The sequence below is a fragment of the Petaurus breviceps genome, unplaced genomic scaffold (genome assembly GCF_028583685.1).
Source record: "Petaurus breviceps papuanus isolate PSGF00001 unplaced genomic scaffold, PetGlider_PUasm1.0 229, whole genome shotgun sequence".
NCBI lineage: Eukaryota > Metazoa > Chordata > Mammalia > Diprotodontia > Petauridae > Petaurus > Petaurus breviceps.
In genome coordinates, this window is record NW_027185903.1 from 23,264,340 (window position 1) to 23,281,658 (window position 17,319).

The 17,319-nt window shown below is 35.1% G+C and overlaps 1 protein-coding gene across 2 annotated transcripts in view; it reads left to right on the top strand.

Annotated features, from left to right (window-relative positions):
• Window positions 1–17,319, top strand: part of NDUFAF2 (NADH:ubiquinone oxidoreductase complex assembly factor 2) — a 251,856-nt gene that overhangs the window by 167,735 nt on the left and 66,802 nt on the right. For both annotated transcript variants that reach the window (XM_069096372.1, XM_069096373.1), the window contains exon 3: window positions 674–714. In XM_069096372.1, the coding sequence (XP_068952473.1) occupies window positions 674–714 (41 nt within the window). The remainder of the gene's footprint in view (window positions 1–673; window positions 715–17,319) is intronic.

Sequence of the window (17,319 nt, forward strand, 5' to 3'; positions counted from 1 at the left end):
TAATATCACAGTCTCCAAAGAATTAAAGTTGTGGGTCAACCAGAGGACAGTGAATAGGATTCACAGCAAGCATGAGGAGGCTATAATACACTACCAAGGAAGAACTGAGCAGAGGAGATTTAAAGAATTCCATTAGAGTACTTTTTGACTGGAAAAACAGGCAGAGCAGGTCTTTAGAGAGAATGAGAGAAAGGAAATGAACAGCCCACTGTCAGTATCCACACAACCTCAAGAGATGTAGAGGAAGATTCCTCCAGCATGGTGAAGGTACCCATTTTTATGAGGTATGACAAGAGGAGATGGACAAAGGTCAAGAAATCAATGGTTTGCACCATTCCCACCTCACATAGATCATTGACCCTTGGACTATTGAAGTAACAATTAATATTTTTATGAGAAAAGATTTCTGAGTCCCAGCCCCCTCAATTCAAATAATACCCAAATAAACAGAATTCTGATCCAATTGTGTAATTTACCTTCTGGTTCACTTTAGTGTGATAGGACCTTAAAGTTAATTAAGACTATATGAGATGTGATTTTCGAGGAATGAGACTAACTTTGTACGTGGTTCAAGAAGTTCAGTCTCATTCCATTGCAATTGTAATTAATTTTATAACCAGTTTTTTCTTTCCTGAAATGGGATAATACATTTCAGTGTTTTTTTTCCTTTCAGCTTGGATTAGGAAAACAAGGAAGAGTCCACCTACCATTGAGGTAAGAGTTCACTATAAAAACATCCCAGTGATATGTTTGGTTAATGCATTTACTCATAAGAAATGAAAACTATGTTTATTTTGAACATGAATAAATATTTAATAATATTTGTTTTACATTCGATGGAATTTTGGAATGTAAAATATCAGCAACTACTCACTCATGGTTTAAATGTAGATTAGGTGGTATAAAAAGTACAAAAACTCCCTAAGTCTCCTAGTAAAGGTGCTTCTAGAGCATAGTTCTTTGACTTTTAAAAAAAATTAATAATCCATAGCAGATTTATAGGAAATATGTAAATATTCCTTTATTCTTAGAACAGTCTTTTATGCCTAGTAGTATACTCATTTCCATAAGAATTCACATTTTACTAAAGATTTCAGTTCCTCCTCAACAAATTCAACACATGTTGAGGATAGTGATGCACAGCGAATGAACATTTCAGAATGTTTTCTGATGCTAAAGACCTCTACTACTAACCATTCTCTTTGTATTGTACACTTCTCAGGTACCTGTAGGGAATGCCCTTTTCTGTCTAGTAGGAACTTCTAGAGTGTGTGCTCTGTGGGCACGCCTCCAAGGCCTTTGGGCAACTTCCAAAAGATACTTGCTTATAAATCCCATAATGTGTTGGCTGTGAGTTAAAGGATTCATTATTATCCTGCTCCAGTGTTAACCACTGAATGAAGGTTTGGAAACAATGTACATTGCCATAACAGATAAAATTTCCAGATTTTGATCTGTGGTAATATAGAAGCCCTGCCAAAATATCAGGGAGATTATTTCCCTTTGAGCTCCTTTTCCCAGGCTATAATATGAAAAGGTTTAGTCTGTAAGCATCAGTTATATATTCAAATACATCACCTAGTACTCTAAAGTATTATATGGAAAATTGCTAAATAAAATCTAGGGACAATTTGTAACATTATTATTTTCAAACTGTTCACTCATTCATATTTCCATCACTTAAAAGTGTATTTGTCTTTATATATCCTCCCATAATGGAAAGTAGTACTGAAAGTATGAATTATAACTGTTGTATTATTGCTCATCTTTGAATCTCATACCCCTAAGGATGAGCTGCTTGAGTGAATGCAGATTTGCCTAGCCTACTATACCTAGCTGGCTCCACACCAGACTAGATTATGCTTCATACCCCTTCCAGCTGTCCATCCAGACCATTTTGCCATCTTCTCCACCATCGTGTGCATCTTCCTTTGCCCACCCCAACGCCTGCCCATCCCATCTTTTGCTCTGAACATAGTAACCAAACCAAGAGTACCATTTGCAAGGGGCATGTCAGTTAACATCCCTCAACTAACATCTCTGACTTCACAGACCAAACTCTCTTCCATGATTATCAGTTCCCTATGTGTGTTGCATTTTTCTTACTTAAACATGAAAACATTGAAGGGAAGAACTATCTCACTTTTTATATTTATATCCCCAGAACTTAGCCCAACAGCTAGCACATAGTAAACATTCAATAAAAAATACTTTTTCATTTGTTGCTTAGATCCCTCAATGAGGTTTGTACTTTAACAACATATAGTCAGTGAAGTGATTAACAGGGCCTGGTTCTGGAAATCCTATTATTTATTCAGTTTTACTTCTCAGATGTTCTGAACTTTTATTTATATAAAATTATGCATATGATATGTATAAAGAGAAAATTCTATAGATAAAAAGTTATAGCAGAACATTATAAAACCCACAGATTTGAGCCACAAGTTGATACAGATTCTCATCTCCTTCCTGCTTATGTCATATAGTTTGATGTATAGTAACAAGGAGTTTGTCTAACTTAGGGTTTTAATTGAATTGCTCCTGTTAATTTAATATTATCTTGGAAATATTTAAAAATAAACCAAATTGAACCATTTTGAGTGTTTTGAACTCCTGAGTCAAAGCATTAAACTGTGTAAAGGAAAATATCGAGTTACACAGAAAGCCATTCAGTCTTCAGACTGTTACAGCATTATATATAACTATAGGTCTTTACTAATTACCACTAGAAACCGGACAGAAATATTTGAATGTTACTCTCAGCCATTTTTGTACTAGTTTGAATTATAGGCTAATTAAGCTGTGGTAAAGCTCTCAGTAGTTATGCAATTGAAATTTTGTGACTGTATTTTTTTACTGAAATTCAGCGTGACCACAAATCTTTATGAAACTTTCACAGACCTTCAAAAGGTTAGCTTTTGCTGCAGTAGCAATAAAAAGTATCCCACAAATTATAAAAGTTCTGTCTTTTTCGAACAGTGTACTGCTGCATCTCAGCAAAAATGAATTGCTGCTTACTTCTCTTTGATAAACCTGAAGTCTGATCTAAGACCTGGTTTATTCTTAGCATGTTTCTTTTTGTCTATTTGACTTTTCTCTGTCTTTTATGAAAAAGAATGATGTGACCCTGGAAGGGAAAAAATGCTATTATTCATTTATTTTTAGATCTATGCATGTTCCCAAGTATTTCTTCTTTCAGAGTAATATATGATGTATATATATAAATGTAAAACTTCAATCAGAAGTGAGTAACAAATCATATAAGTCATTGGTCAGAAACACAGGTACCATTTTCTTCTGTAAATGTGGGCTGAGAATCAGATTGGAAAAAGTTAGGAAAGTTATAATGGCCAAGAATTCTTACCCATACTTCGAAGAATGTTTTGACAAAAAATATCCTTTATATCTTTCTGTACTACCTTAAAGAACTATTACTAAGCATGAGAATAATGTATTTGCATCTCAAACTGCAGCTCTAGACCTTTGGTCATATTAGCTTGTAAACTGAAATTGCTTTTGATCACATTCATTGTTCATAATTGGGTTTTTTAAAAGTTAGGTTTTGAGAACTTTGGATTTAGAAGGAAATCTTGCATGTTGAGTTATAGCATCCTGATTTTTTTTTCATCTTGAATTATGCCAGATTTTGTTCTCAATCCTGTTCTCCTGTCGATGATGAAACAGTTTTATCTACATTCATTTGCCAGACTTTTGTGTGTTGAGGTATACTGTTTCTATGGCAATAAGGAATATTTACATTTAGAATATATGTCTCATATGATACATAGTTTTTGCATTTTAATGTTTGAATACATTTTCATATCTTCATATACCAAATACCCAGCATAAATATATTCAGGTCAAGGAAGTGGTTTGTGAATATGTGTGTTGTATTAGCAATATAATAATAATACAATATGGTATAATAATAGAGACAGCTAAATGACATTGTGGAATGCTGGACTTGGAATCAGGAAGACCTGAGTTGAAATCTCACCTCAGTCACTTATAAACTCTGTGATCTTGGGCAAGTCACAAGTCTGTTTGCCTTCAGTTTCTCTTCCATAAAATAGGAATGATAATAACATCTACCTCCCAGGGTTGTTGTCAGTATCAAATCAGGTAATATTTGTAAAATACTTTGCAAACCTTAAAGCACTACAAAAATGCTAACCATTATTAATAATAATAATGCTAGCATCTGTTATTAATAGAACCTTTTCAGTCATCTAATATGTGAGCAAATGGTTAAAGTAAATATTCCTCTATTAGGGAGTGTTTCTTTTAAGAATATTTTAAGTACACAACAGTATTAATTAGTAATGAAGTTTTGCAGAAAAAAATGTTGGTATTACATAGATATACCATGCAAATATATATGAAGTATTCTTTTCCGTTTTTGTCAACCTGTTTCCATGTTGCCTGAGTTGCCTTTGTTTTCTAACACTAATGTTTATGAATGCCTCAACATGTTGAATTCCTTAAAAACATAATTGATTTTCACTATTGTTTGAATTGACTACAAAAGGGGTTATACATAGAATTATAGATAATGATACCCTAATCTTTTCTCTACTTTGAGATAGAAATTCATGTAGGAAAAAAATAGACGAGTTTGTATTAAAAGGTAAGTATGAATGATCCCATTTTGGGAGAATCAGGAATCTCCAAAGATGTGACTTTAATTTTTCTTTTTATCTGTTATAACACCTGGTGGTATTATATGACAAGAATAAAGTGGTATTTTGACATACATGCTACATAGTTGGCTAATTTCAGAAATCAAGCAGAGGAAATTACATATGGATTACATGCAGGCAGACTCAGAAATCATTTGTACTTCCCAAACTTTTTGTAGCATCCATCTTTTGAAGACTCAGAGAAAAGAAACCTGGAAATAACTTCTTAAAAGTCCTCAGGCCCAAGCCCCATTTCAGTTTTTAAGCTCTCCAAATATTAGGAAATTTTAAGTACCTAATGTGTGGCAGGCATTATACATGGCAGTGCAGATACCAAAACAAAAAACCAAAACATTCTCTGCCCTTAAAGACTTTATAGTTTTTCAGGAGAAACAAAATGAACATGTATAAAAAAATATAAATTAACTTTTTAAGAGAAGAACCCTAGCTACTGGGCATGGAGGGTTCCAGAGGAGCTGCTTCAGGCAAGTTCTCATGTAGGAAATGTCCTTGAATTGAGTTTTGGAAGCAAGGTGTTCTAAGAGGTGGAAATGGGCAAGGAGTACATTTCAGGCATGGAAATTTGTACATTTGCAAAGCATGGAAATGCATGGAATGTGGGGTGTGAATCAAAGAGTTGTGGGGTAAGGAGTGACATGTACTAACCACAGAAAGGTATACTAGAGCCAGAGCATGAGGGGCTTTAAATATCATTCAGGAATTTCTATTTTGTAAGAAGAGGTCTTTAAGTAGGAGAAGAACATGTTTAGGAATATTGCTTTGGCAAGCTATATGGAGAATTAATTGGAGAGGACAGAGACTTAAAGCAGAGAGTGCTATCAGGAAACTATTTCAGTAGTCCAGGTGAGGTATTTCATTTATTACGAGTTTGACCTTGGGTTTTCAGCTCCTTCTCTGAAAAGTGAAAGGTAACTTCTATAGTCCATTTATAACTCTAAATTTATGATCCTTTGATGAGATTTTAAAGTAGAATGTTGGTCATGTTAGTGAAGAGGATGGATATGAGAAATGTTGCAGAGGTTAGATCAACAAGACATGAAAATTGACTGGATACTGGAGAGGGGAGTTGACAGGAAATGAAAGGGATGACTCCAAGGTTACTTTTTCTATGTAACTAGAAGAATGATGGTGATATCAAAACAAAAAAAGGTAGTTGGGATAAGGAGTTGGTTTAGGGAGAAGGATAATGAAGTATATTTTAGACATACTGAGTTTTAGATGCCTATACAACATCCATTGTGAAGTGTCTCATTAGCAGGAGAGAAACTAGGGCTGAATATATAGATTTGGGAGTTGACTGCATTAAAATTATAATTGATCTCAATTGGAACTAATGAGAGCATAAAGAAAAGATAAAAAATTAAGGGCCCAGGACAGAACTTTGGTTTATACCCACAGTTAGGATATGGGAAACAGATGATGATACAGACTGAGAAGGAGAGGCCAGACAGGAGGAGGATATAAGTAAGAGGAAAGGTCAATGTCATGAAAACTCAGAGTATCCAAGAAGGGGAGGGTGGTCAGCAGTATAAAATTCTACAGACAAATCAAGAGCTGAAGAAAAACTATGAGATTTAGCGATTATAAGTTCATTACTAATATTGAAGAGAAAATTTTAGTTGAGCAATGAGGTCCAAAGCCAGATTTTAAGGGGTGAGGAGTAAGTGGAGGCAAGGAGGATAGATCCCTTTTTCTAGGAATTTGGCTGTGAAAAGGAAGATCAGTTATAGGATATTAAATTGAGGGGATGGTGAGGTCTTGTGAAAGTTTGTTGTTGCTTTTTTTTAAATATGAAAAGGTAACCTAGATGTGTTTTTAGGCAAAAACAAGGGAACCAAGGGCAGTCTGTAATTATGAGATCCTAAGGAAAGGAGATGGAATCAAGGTTACATCTAGAGAACTTGGTCATGAGAAGAGCTCTTCATTGGAGATTGGAGTAAAGAGATAAATGGAAGATGATAGATGACTTTAAAAAGTTTTGAGATATAGAGTAGGGGAGAAGAAGGAACTCAAAATTATTACAGTAACAAGTTTTATGTTTACTGTCCATTGAATCAAGTACACAGGTAAATTCTTTAATATTCTATAGCCTATTCAACAGGTACATTCAACAGGTATGTATTTATTCAGTGATGACTGTGCATCACTTATCGAACAAATAATCTTATGTGATACTTGGAGGATTAATGTTAATTTAGGTACAACACAGGGAGAGTTATGTTTGCAAAAATTATTCAGCCTTAAAAAAAAAAAGTTATTCAGCCTTGTTATAGAAGATACTCAGCAATGAATCTATATGTAGGAGAAATTCCCTGACATGTCAAGTTGCTTCTTCTAGATTCTTTGGTTTGTGGTTGATATACTGATTGTGTCAAGCCTCAGGACTCCATGTAGCATTTAAACTAGGATCTGTAATCATCTTAAGAGATTAGCCTAACTTTCCACATTGAAAAAAAACATAAAAATTCTCACTTGCTTGACTGTGATATAAAGTTAGATGGATACCACAAAGGGCTCATTAAAAAGTATACATGTGGTGGATAGAAACTGTAAAAGGATAATAAAATGACCCCAGAATTCAACAGGAGACACAAACAAAAGATTGGATTGCATGTGGGAAATTCATTTGTGACTATGGAAGTTTTCACTCAAATTCTTAAGCATCTTTCAAGTTGCTTCTACATTTCCTTTGTTTTCAGCATTGTCTTATATATTGTCTGTTAGGATTTTGACTTCTATCATTTTTATTAGGTAGAATCAGGTTGAAATGGCAGTGAAGGAAAAAAAAAAGTATGAATATCTGAACTAAATCAAATGTACACAAAAGGAGGTAGATTCAGGACGTCTCTTACTTTTAAGAGAATTTAGGCATCAATTCTCAAGATATTTAAAAGAGGAAATAGGATGTAAATTGCTTGGAAGAAATTATGAAATTTATTACTCCCCTAAGAAGTAATTGAGGAAACAAGAAAAATATCAGTGACTGCCAGCCCATATGCTTACTTTCCCATCTCTACAAAATCCTCATAAGAATAATTTAAATACATATTGAGGCCATCCTTGATGTGAACGGAAATAAGCAGGCTCTCTCAAGCTATATTCTATAGGAGACCAAGTCTTTATAGTCATACTATTGATGGAAGGGTTCAGAGAATAGAAGATTCCACTATAATGAACACTTGGTCACTATTTTAAAGTATTTCATTCAAAAAAGCAAAGCACTGTCCCTCCTAACAAAGCATCTTCTGTGCATAAGTTAAAATCATAAGGGGTTCCTCAAAAGATGTAACACTGAGAATTTTGTTATCCAGCCTTCTGACTATAAACATCAAATGAGGCACAAACTAAATTTGTGCTTGCAAAAAATGTTTGCCATTGTCATTGAGTGTGACCAGTGTAGGTTCCTTAAAAGGCACTGCAAAAACCTTAGTAGACTTGAATAGGTTATAGAATATTACAAAGAAAAACTTGTGCCAAAGATGCATAAGAGATATTGTTCAAAAAGTCTATGGCCACAAAAGGAGGTGAGCTAGTCATGTAGCAAAAGCAAGTCATAGCAGATGGATAATCCATTGATACTCACATTGTGTTGATAGAACTAGCATGCTGGGTGAACCTCCTATGTAAGACTTATGGGTTAACATGGACCGTGGGCAAGAGAAAACATGAATGAGTTATTATTTGTACCTTCAAAAGGAGTACTAGCATTAGTGATATGACAGATCCATTGAATTATCCGAGAGAGACAATGTGGTGTTATAGAAAGAGTGCTGGGTTTAGAATCATGTGACCTCTGTTCACATCCTGGTTTTGCCACTTCCTACTTATGTGACTTTGGGCAGTTGCTTTGTCTCTGGGCTTCAGTTTCCTCATCTGTAAAATGAGGGGATTGAATTAGGAGAACTGAGGTCTTTCCAGCTTAAAATTTGTTATGTTCTTATACTGAGTAAGTATCAGGGTTTGAATAGCCCAGTCCAGATGCTGAGGCTCACTAGTGAGGGTGGGGAAGATAAATTCAATACTCTGCATTTTAGTCACATACCTGCCACTGGAAATTTTATTAATTAAATTTTAACCATATCTACTTAGAGAGAATATCCAAAGACACAAACTTATCCTGTCTTTGAAAATCTATCTCCCCCAACCATTTTCAGATAACAATTTATAGGGTTAAAGGACAAAGACAAAAGATACAATTCAACAATAAAATAAAACATAATTGCAAAGTTCAAGTAACAGTTTTGATTTGACAGAGAGAACAATAGTCACTTAACTCTTGGAGCACCTTGGAGAATCATTTCCATAAAACCATTCAATCCATCTTTAACCACTTCCTATATGGATTTTTCTTTCAACCTGGTTAAGTGAACTCTGGTGATCTTTCTATTAATTGAATTAAGGAAAGACATTTTTCTTTTCCTTGGTTCAGATCAGTTTCGGGGAGTCCTCTGACCTGATCAACCCTCTCAACATCTGATCAACAGCTGATTAGGTTTTCAGTGTAAATGATACAGAATACTCTCTCCTTGACATTGTCATCTACTCTAGGGAAAACTGATTTGATCTTTTACTCACTCGAGACTAAGGAGTTTAGACTAAGACACTAAAATATATATATAATTTCTTATTATTCCAAAAGAAGTATAGGTGATGCTGGGCTGGGCACCCTTATTGTACTTCCACATTCCTCCTTTATTGTTCCCACTACAAACCAATCAGAAGAATAATCTATGTTCATAGTTGTGGATCTCTTTTATATAATTGTTCTTGTTCTTCAGGTAGCATTTAATAAGTTGGGCCATTATAAATATGCCATTATTTTACTCTAATGTATCAGATGTAGCAAAATAATAGGATGAAAAGAACTAATTTATATAAGTGCCAAAATAGGGTTGCAGGTGTTGTATTAAATCTATGGCAGGTTCTATTTGTTAGTGTACAGGAAAGCTATGTACTGGGTGGCAGCAAAAATTTAGTGTCCATCTTGGTGCTTAAGTCTTCATTAGCCTACAGTCTCCTAAACTATAGCCAGAAGATTATGCAGATTGGTGAAGCTGTCTGAGATTAAGGTGATCTAATTTAAAGGCAATTGACACTTCAGACTATTGTTCTTCTAGTCAGTTGTCCAACACAATATTTCTTAAAATGGGGTCATGAAAAATTTGCCAACAGTAAAAGGTTTCTGAGTGTGCAGTGACCAATAATTAATTCAAAATCAAATGTGTAATGAATCTGAGGTATTTCTGGCTGCGCTTACCCATGTTGCAGCATGCAGCTTCACTTCAGCTTTGGTTTTGAACACATGACATGCACACTTAATACTCCACAAGCTGTCACACCCATGTAGCACCAACAAATGCAATCAAAATGTGAGAATGGGCCACGAGTAAGAAAAATTTAAGAAGCCCTGGTCCAACTGATAGTCTGAACTCCTTAAAGGCCAAAATGGATATTCTAAATCTATATACTGATCACTCTAATATAACTATGACTCATTTCAGCCCAACAAATTTTACCTTTCAACCAGAACCTTCATCTCTAGTTTGGTTTTTTTTGCCTTTTTTGGAGGGGCACTTGGGGTTAAGTGACTTGCCCAAGGTCACACGGCGTGTGTGTGTGTGTGTGAAGTGTCTGAGGCTGGATTTGAACCTCAGGTCCTTCTAACTCCAGGGCCAGTGCTCTATTCACTGCACCACTTAGCTGGCCCCATCTCTAATTTTTTAAAAATGCATACTGCAGTCTGACATTTGCAAAGGTCTAAAAAGTCCACTTATTCTTTGTTCAATACCAAATATCTGGTGTTATCCCAAAGAACATGTATGAATAGACTAGGCTCCATAAGTCTCTTGATCCTCCCATACATCATGATAGACTACTTAGTCCCACATGCTTCCTTCTAAGGATCCTTATATTTGAGCCCAACTCAGTGGGACTGTAGATATAGAAGTTCATTGTGAGTAACTGAATTGCCAAACTGAGAACCTCCAGCCTTACCATGGCAACAGATCAGAAATGATTACTGGTTTTTTGCACAAACTGTCATGACAAAATTGATGAGTGAGGTCACTATGTAAAACTCACAGCTGGTTATTCAAGGAATCCTACACATTGAAATGTCTCATCCCATTAGACTATCTCACTCATTAATGAACTGTATTTTCATGAATTTGATAGTATGGAAAAGATATGAAGCTCTCCCCAACCCACCCAGAGCTGATTCAGTTAGGTTCCTGTCATAAAGACAGTGCTTTTTTTCTAATCATACCAACAAGTGATTCTCTCTCTCTCTCTCTCTCTCTCTCTCTCTCTCTCTCTCTCCATATGTATATCAGATGTTTTATACATACACATTATATATGTATATTAATATATTAAAACTGTTTATGTTGACTAGTTGTTTATGTAAACATCTAATTAGCATAAAATAAGTATGAATTAAAGTATAAAACATGAGACAGAATTTATTGCCATCAAAAACTACTCACAATCGCCCAGTTTTAATAAATCTCCAAATCATCTGCATGTAAAAGCATCCTGTGCTTGTCTTCCTCAATTTTGGTATTCTATACTGGTTGCATTCAGAAAAGAGAATAGCATAGGTACTACTTTTCATCTCACAACTACAAAGATGTGACCATTGTACAATTACTATCCAGAATTTACATCAGCTGTCATAATTGTTTCTAATTAATCAAACCAAATAATTTAAATTTTAAGTTACTCAATTCTAAAGGTTACTCAGGGATTCCATCTACTTTTCCAATTTCATAAGGATAATAGCATCAGTGAAATGAAGTTTAAAAAAACAATAAACAGAAATTCAAATTTAAAAAAAATAAAGTTGGAAATTATTAAAAATCTCAAATCTTATTCCCTGGGAGGAAGTTGTTTCAGAGAATTTCTTGTCCCAAACAGTTTCTAAAAGATCCTATGGCACATTTCCTTTTTTTTTTTCCTTTCCAATGATGGAGTATGTTTTTAATTAGGGTACCTCATATTTATAATAAGCATTTCTTCTGTTGTAGTTCACAGCTCTATAGGCATAGCAAAATTCGTATATTTTTATATTCTCCTCTTAACTCAGGGACATCCGAAAAAGCTTCCTTAAACTTGTACTGCAGTTTATGCAACCTGGGCTGCTCTTTTCTGCCTTTTATTTTTCTGTATGCATAGTTATACTTTAGAATTTTCTAGTGTCAAGAACATGTATGCTTTCTTTGTGGTCCTTTAATTGAGCATTAAGACTACACTGGGTTACTTTTTTATTTCTTTCTTTCTTTTTATTTTATTTTTTAGATACTGACTTATCAAACAGAAATCATTGTATTGCATTTCTCTCTCGATTCAGTATTTCACTTTCTGGTCTTTTACAATTATTCTACTTTTACATCATGTTTCATATGTTCCAGTTGTGTTTCTTTCCTTTTTCCTAGAGTGAATCTGTCCTTTTGCAAATTAGCAAGATTTCCTTATGCCTCTCAAATCTGTTGTATAATTTTGCTACTGGATGCTTATAGGTAAAGCTTTCAGGTCTGTTGTCACAGTTTCTCTTTTTGTTACGTAAAACATTTTCCAGTTTGGTTTCTTTCTTAAGAACTTTGACTGTTGTAGTCTGTTCTAATAACTCTTTGGTAACTGCTTTTAATTTACCATACAGCTAAATTCTGCCAAATATTTAGAGCAGTCCACTCTGACCAGGCAAATTAAAATCTTCCTTAAAAAATGGTAAAATATTATGTTTTCCCCTCATAAATGTGGCTTTTTTCCTCTGAGCCATGCTTTTCAAGGCTGTTTTCCAAAATAACAATAATAGTAATAATATATAGCATTTATATAGAATTTTTAATGTGCCAGGCACTGTACTAAGCACTTTATAAATATTATCTTATTTGATCCACCCCCCTGAGAGGTAGGTAAAGTAATTCTCCCCATTTTACACTTGAGGAAACTGAGGCAAACCATGGTTAAACAACTTGCCCAAGGTCACACTGCTTACTAGCTGTATGTCTGAGGTTGAATTTCAACTTGGGTATTTCTAACTCCAGGTCCATCACTCTATCCACTGTGCCATCTAGCTGTAAATCTCTTTCTTCAAGTTGAAGAGAAGACAAAAAAAAGCTAAAAGGCCCAATATTGCATGGTGGCAAGATTCTTAAGTACCAGATAGGACTGAAAGTTGAAAACTACAGGAGTTCTGGAGGTTTAAAAAGGCCTTAGACCAGGACACTCTCTTCTCCACAAAGACTTCTATCCAAGGAAAAACCAAGTAAATCTTTCACAACTAAGGGAGACCAAGACACTGAAAAAAATAGCATTTTTTTGTGCTATTTTTGATGAAGAGTGCTTAATATGTTTCTACAAGTATATCTCACCAGAGGTACAAAAACCAAGCCATTCAAATTTTCTCTAGTTCTTCTCCATTATGCTGTAGAATGTATATAAAGACTATTTCACATTTTTGTTTTTGTATCCCCTTTTATGCCTTTCACCTTTCTGAGTAATAGTTTATCTAATTGAATTGAATTTTCTCATAAATCCTTTGGGAGGATTCTTTCTATGCTTCTCAGTGACCTTATCAGCTCCCATAGATTTAATTATCATCTGTATGCAGATTAATCACAAATCTATATACTTAGCCATGGTCTCTCCTCATAATTTTAGTCCCTCATCATCTGTTGCCTATTGGACATTTAAAACTGGATTTCTTAGAGACATCTCAAACTCAACACGTGTAAAACTGAATTGTCTCCTCTCCTTTTACCTCCTACAACCACACTTCTTCCATATTCCCTATTTCTGTCTGAATGAACCACCATTCTTTTTATCATCCAGGTTTATAATCTCAATATTATCCTCAACTCATTCTTCCCTACTCCTTATATCCATTTAATTGTCAGATCTTGCTATTTCTACCTTCTGCATCTGACCCCTTCTCTCTATTTGCATAGCCACCACCTTAGTTCAGTCTCTCATCACCTCTTGCCTAGATTATTGTAACACCTTCTTAATTGGTTTTTCTACCTCCGTTCTCTTATTACACCTGTCCTTCATATAGCTGCCAAAGTAATTTTCCTTAAGATCAGGTTTAGCAATATCACTCCAGTCCTCAGTAAATTAGAGTGGCTTCCTGTTGCCTCTAAGATAAAGAAACTCTTCTTTTTACAACCTTGACTCAATTCATCTTTCCAGCCTCACTGGACATTACTTCCTCTCTTGCCCTCTGCAGTCAAACAAAGGTGACTTTCTCTGTTCTTCCCACATGATACTCCATTTCCCATCTCCTTTCCTTGGCAATGGATTTCCCTCTTGCCTGGAAGGTATTCCATCCTCAACTCTGTGTCATAGAACCTCTCTTCCTTCAGGATGTAGGTACCATCTTCTGTCTGAAACCTTTCTGTATTTAACCCCTCCTTCCCAATTGCTACTCACCTCCCTCCCAAACTACCTGGTATTAAACTACTTTGTATTTATTTTTTATTCTCTTCATATTTATTCTATATGCACTTTATATGTAGCTCTTAGGGCAGGTAGGTGGCTCAGTGGCTAGAGCACCAGGCCTGGAGTCAAGAAAATCTGAGTTCCCATCCAACCGCAGATACTTCCTAGCTGTGTGACCCTAAGCAGATCACTTAACCCTGTTTACTTCAGTTTTCTCATCTGTAAAATGAAATGGAGAAGGAAATGGCAAACCACTCTAGTGTCTTTGCCAAGAAAACTCCAAATGGGGTCATGAAGGGTTGGACATGACTGAAATAACAGAGCAATAGCAGCAAAGACAATAGTATGTGAACACTTTAAGAATACTGACATTTTATACTGATATCTCCAGTGCTTGGTACAGTTCTTGGCTCATGGTAGACACCTAATAAATGCCTATTGATTGGTTAGGAAAGCTTCATATAGGTTTTTTGATATTTTTGATTGCACTCAGGTTGTGCTGAGTGTGATCTAATTAGCTCTCAGATAAGGTGAGACATTCTTGACACAATTTGGCATTTAAAGCCTTTCCAATTCTAGTACTTTAAGGACTGTTATACATCCATCCTGGCCTATTTGATGTTTGTGATGACTGGCATTCCCTCTGAGTCCCTTTATGTTGGCCATCCCTCCATTCCTAGAATGCCTTCCCTCCTTGACTCCACATCTCAGAATTCCTAGTTCCCTTCAAAGCTCAACTCACTTTTGTTTTGCATTTACTTCTCTCTATCTGTGTTATAACCACCCCCTAGAAGACTCTAAGTTCCTTGAGGGTAAGACCTTACACATAGGAGGTAGCTTAATAAATGAGAATATTGGGTTCATAGACATACAGATGAAAAAGAGCTTACTGGTCATTGAGCTGAATTCCTTCATTATGTCACTGGGGAAGCTGAGGACCTGATTAGTTCATTAGCCCAAGATCTCATTGGTGCCTGGGCCAGAGCCAGAGTCAGAATTCCAACTTCTTGGTGAATTGAATTGACCTGAATTAATTGCTCCTTCAAGCAATAGACTTGCTCAAGTAACCCCCTTAAAGCTTAGATGCTTCTGAAGCTTGGTCTTCAAAAGGAGGCTGCAAACAAATGGGAGAAAGAACAAGGGCTAAAGACATAGACAAAAAACTCTATTCCTTAGAGGGAGGCTTCCTATATCAGCTCTATCTCTTCCATGTGATGTCCCCTGGAAAAAAGAAACCACATAGCCCAGAGATATCTTGAAAATTAATCCCTTGATATTTTCAAAACTGGGTCACCCCTAGCACAGATTTTCTGTACATATGCTTGACCTGATCCAGCTGCTCTTCTGGACTTCATCATCTTAAGTGCTATTTCTAATTCCTTTATATAGGTCCTTGGTTACTAAAGTGTTGGTCCAAATATGATAATTTCTCTGTTATCAGTAGATAACAAAAGCAACATTGGCATATCTGTTCCATTTTCCATCTATTTGTTGTGCTGCTTCATCTATAAATGGTTTAGAATAATCTAGTTTAATCGGTTCTTACACCATATCTTTTACAACCTTGTTTTTACTTATATTACTTTTTTGCTATTTTGTGAGATGATACTGCTTGTAGCTCATAATATTTCTCAGCAGCTTAAGACACAAATCAAGTCATTATTATATGTTTTTTAATATCCCACAGACTAACATTCTTGTTCCTTAATTGCTTCCAGAAGAAAAAAAATTTTGATAAAAAAATAAATACTAGTCATTGATTACTTTTCATTTCTAACGTATGATATGCTTGATGTATAGTACCAAAACTAAATTACTTCTTAATTACAGTTGGGTACAAGGTGAAATTTTAAAGAGAGAGAAAAAAAAAACTTTGTGACAGCTTCTGTCTTCTTTCATACTATTTCTAACTTTTCCATAATTGTCTATTTTGACAATCTCCCTTTTAACAAAAGGAAAAAGGTATATTTTAGTGAATACTTATATGCATGAGGTTTCAATAATTGTCTGGTCTTCAAAAATTAAACAAATTATATATCTATTGGTTATCACATTACTTAGCAATTCTTTTTATTTAATATAATGTATTTCATAAATAGTATAAGAAAAAAACATCATTTGTAAAATTAGTTTCTTTTATAATACTTTCCAAATTCCTTTTACTAGATCAGGATGCAGTTTTAATTAGTTTTGAGATGCGGTGCCAGAAGTTTACATTACTTAGTAATTTAAATGTCAATTTCAGACTGTTATAGCAGACTGTTATATTTGGTAACAGATTTTTATTGGGCAGTATATTAGAGTATTTATATGTTAATAGGTACATTGATTTCTTTAGTTGTAGGTTATGATAACTGCATCTATTTGGAAGCTTGAAAGCACAGTGGAAGGAGCTGGACCTGGAGTCAGAAAGATCTGAATTCAGATCCAGCCTCAGACACTTACTAGATGTGTGACCATAGATAAGTCATTTCACCTCTGTTTGACTCAGTTTTCTCAACTGTAAAATGGGAGTGAAAATAGTAGCTACCTCCCAAAGTTGTTGTAAGCATCCCATATTTGTTAGCATAGTGCCTGGTACATAAGAAGTGCTATATAGGGGCGGCTAGGTTAGGTGCAGTAAGTAAAATGCCTCCCTGGAGTCAGGAGGACCCAAGTTCGGTTCCACCCTCAGACACTTAACACCCACACAAAAAAACTAGCTGTGTAACCTTGGGCAAGTTACTTAACCCCAATTGCCCTCCAAAAGGCAAAAAAAAAAGTGCTATATAAATGTTAGTTGTTATTATATATCATCATCAGTATGTATTAAACTGAGACAAATTTTAAAAATATTATCTCATTTTATCCTTACAGCATCTCTGGGAGGTAGGTATTTTTGTTATTCCCCATTTTACACGAGGAAAATGGGGCACAAAGATTAAGTGTCTTGCCCTGGTCAGCGTCTGATGCAAGATTCCAATTCAAGTCTCCCAAAATCCAAGTCCTGCTCTCTATCTACTGTGTCATCTCACTGCCTAAGAACATTAAGATATTTTGGGGGGCATTAATGTCTAGATAGTGAAGAAAAAAATAATAAACATGAGAAAATATTTGTCTTAATTTTAGCCTGTACCTCACAACAGTAGTGTCAAACTCAAATAGAAAAGGGTCTTTGCTTTTACATATTTGCTTAGGAAAC